The sequence below is a fragment of the Olea europaea genome, chromosome 12, assembly GCF_002742605.1.
Source record: "Olea europaea var. sylvestris chromosome 12, O_europaea_v1, whole genome shotgun sequence".
Lineage (NCBI taxonomy): Eukaryota > Viridiplantae > Streptophyta > Magnoliopsida > Lamiales > Oleaceae > Olea > Olea europaea.
In genome coordinates this window covers 24,487,191-24,488,991 of record NC_036248.1, presented here as the reverse complement: position 1 = coordinate 24,488,991, position 1,801 = coordinate 24,487,191, and the positions used below count along the sequence as shown (strand labels likewise).

General features: G+C 34.5%; 1 protein-coding gene across 1 annotated transcript in view; it reads left to right on the top strand.

The window, feature by feature from the left end:
- The first annotated feature begins 496 nt into the window (after positions 1–496).
- The window catches only part of LOC111406155, a 9,685-nt gene continuing 8,380 nt past the window's right edge, over positions 497–1,801 (top strand). The window contains exon 1 of the mRNA XM_023035393.1: positions 497–992. Coding sequence (XP_022891161.1) covers positions 703–992 — 290 coding nt within the window. The 5' untranslated portion in view covers positions 497–702. The remainder of the gene's footprint in view (positions 993–1,801) is intronic.

Genomic DNA, 1,801 nt, shown 5'->3' with positions numbered 1-1,801 from the left:
ACATAAATTTTAATTTAGATCATAATCTTCCTTTACGTCGAGAAACAAAATAGAGAATTATTATTTTTTATCTCGATTGTGAACGTAGACCCAAATAAAGAAAATAAAAATTATATCTCAAACAGACAAAGAAGTTTTCGATTTAGAGTCAATTATATTAACCAATACTAAAAAATATATAATTTTTAGAGTCATCACAAGATAATTCAAGAGGAAATAAGGATACTGTGTTCGTGTATGATATTTATACTCTAAAATTTTCAATTTTTAAATAGTTGAATTCCAGTGACCGTTCGAAATCATTTTAAATTTCAGTAAATAAAGTCGAACAAGTGCATAAGTTCAATAACTAACAAAATATAATGCGTAGGCAATGTAGTGAAATATTTTAAATTGCGGTGATCACTTATGAGTATGTTAACAGTTCAGTAAGTATAATGAAACTTTTTAACTCCCCAAATTATGTTTTATAGTTCGTCGTTGAGTTTTGTTAGTTAATCCTAAGGGTTTTGCCATGCGTATCAGGTGGACAGGCCGCCTCACCCCTTCACAATAGGTGAGCTGGGAATGGAGTCTCAATCTCTGCTTATAAATGGCAAAACTGTAACCCTATAAACCCAACGAGGACGGGCAAAAAGCGAAGCCCTCCACGCGGGCACAAAAAAAACACTAAATTCATTCGGTCTACGAAATTTTCAGTGAATGGGGAGATGGAGAGCTTCTTTCCTCTTTTACCGTGTTATAGCTGCATCTAAATCGACTAATCCAAATTTTCGCCCAAACCCACCTCTTAGATCTTCAGTTTCTGCGCAGCCCAGAAATCAATTCTTGAATTTCAGGTCTTTTTCTGCGTTCTCATCTCCATCCCCGTTCTATGCTGAAGATTTCGATTATAAGACTCCCAACTTTGATCAGAATCAGAATTTGGAGGAGTCCAAGGGAAATGAGGACGCCGGAAAAATCTCAGTGAAAGCCTTTTTCCTTTGCACCAGGTTCGTTTTTTTTCTCTTTTCCTTTTTTTGTATATAAATTACGTATTAATTCTCGGTTCTCTTCTATTTTAGTTATGGGGTGTATGGTTGTATAAAATATTGAATATATATTAATTCTGTTGAAAATTTTCTGTTTAAGTTCTTCAAAATTGATGTAATAGTTGCAGAATTTATTCAAGCAAAAGCTTTCATTTTTGCATATATGTGAATGTCTAATTTCTATTTGGTATTCCTGAATTTGGCGATTTACTGTATGTTTGGTTGTTGTTGATAGAGAAAATTGACCCGGTGAATACTGGTAGATATTTTGGTAATATACTGTTAGTAGTGAAGGTATATAAGGGGCTCTTTTCTGGAAAAATATGTGCCACGGAATTTCACGTGTAATGGTTTGCTGTGGAAAAGCTCAGTGGCATTGGGTAGTTTTTGTATCTAAGAATAATTGAGGAAAATAATTTCTGAAGTATGAATGACATTATCATTTTCATAACCTTTGACCTACTCAAGTTTTCATTTATGATCATGGAATAGTTTAGTTTATGCTCTTCCTATTTTTCCCATTCACAAGAGTGGTGCAATCTCAATAGAACTCATAAGAAGGGGGGGAGGAATACCAAAATGGGCATGCTTTTATGGTTGTGAAGCTGTAGTAATAATGGATCTTTGGTACATGTAATAAAATGACAAAATGGGATTCTTGGAGTTCGCCTCAATTTTATTAGGAACAAGGCTTACATACCATTTGGATGCAATTTATAGATTGGTTTATATAATAAGCGAAAGTCAACTCCCCCCCCCCCCCCCCGCCC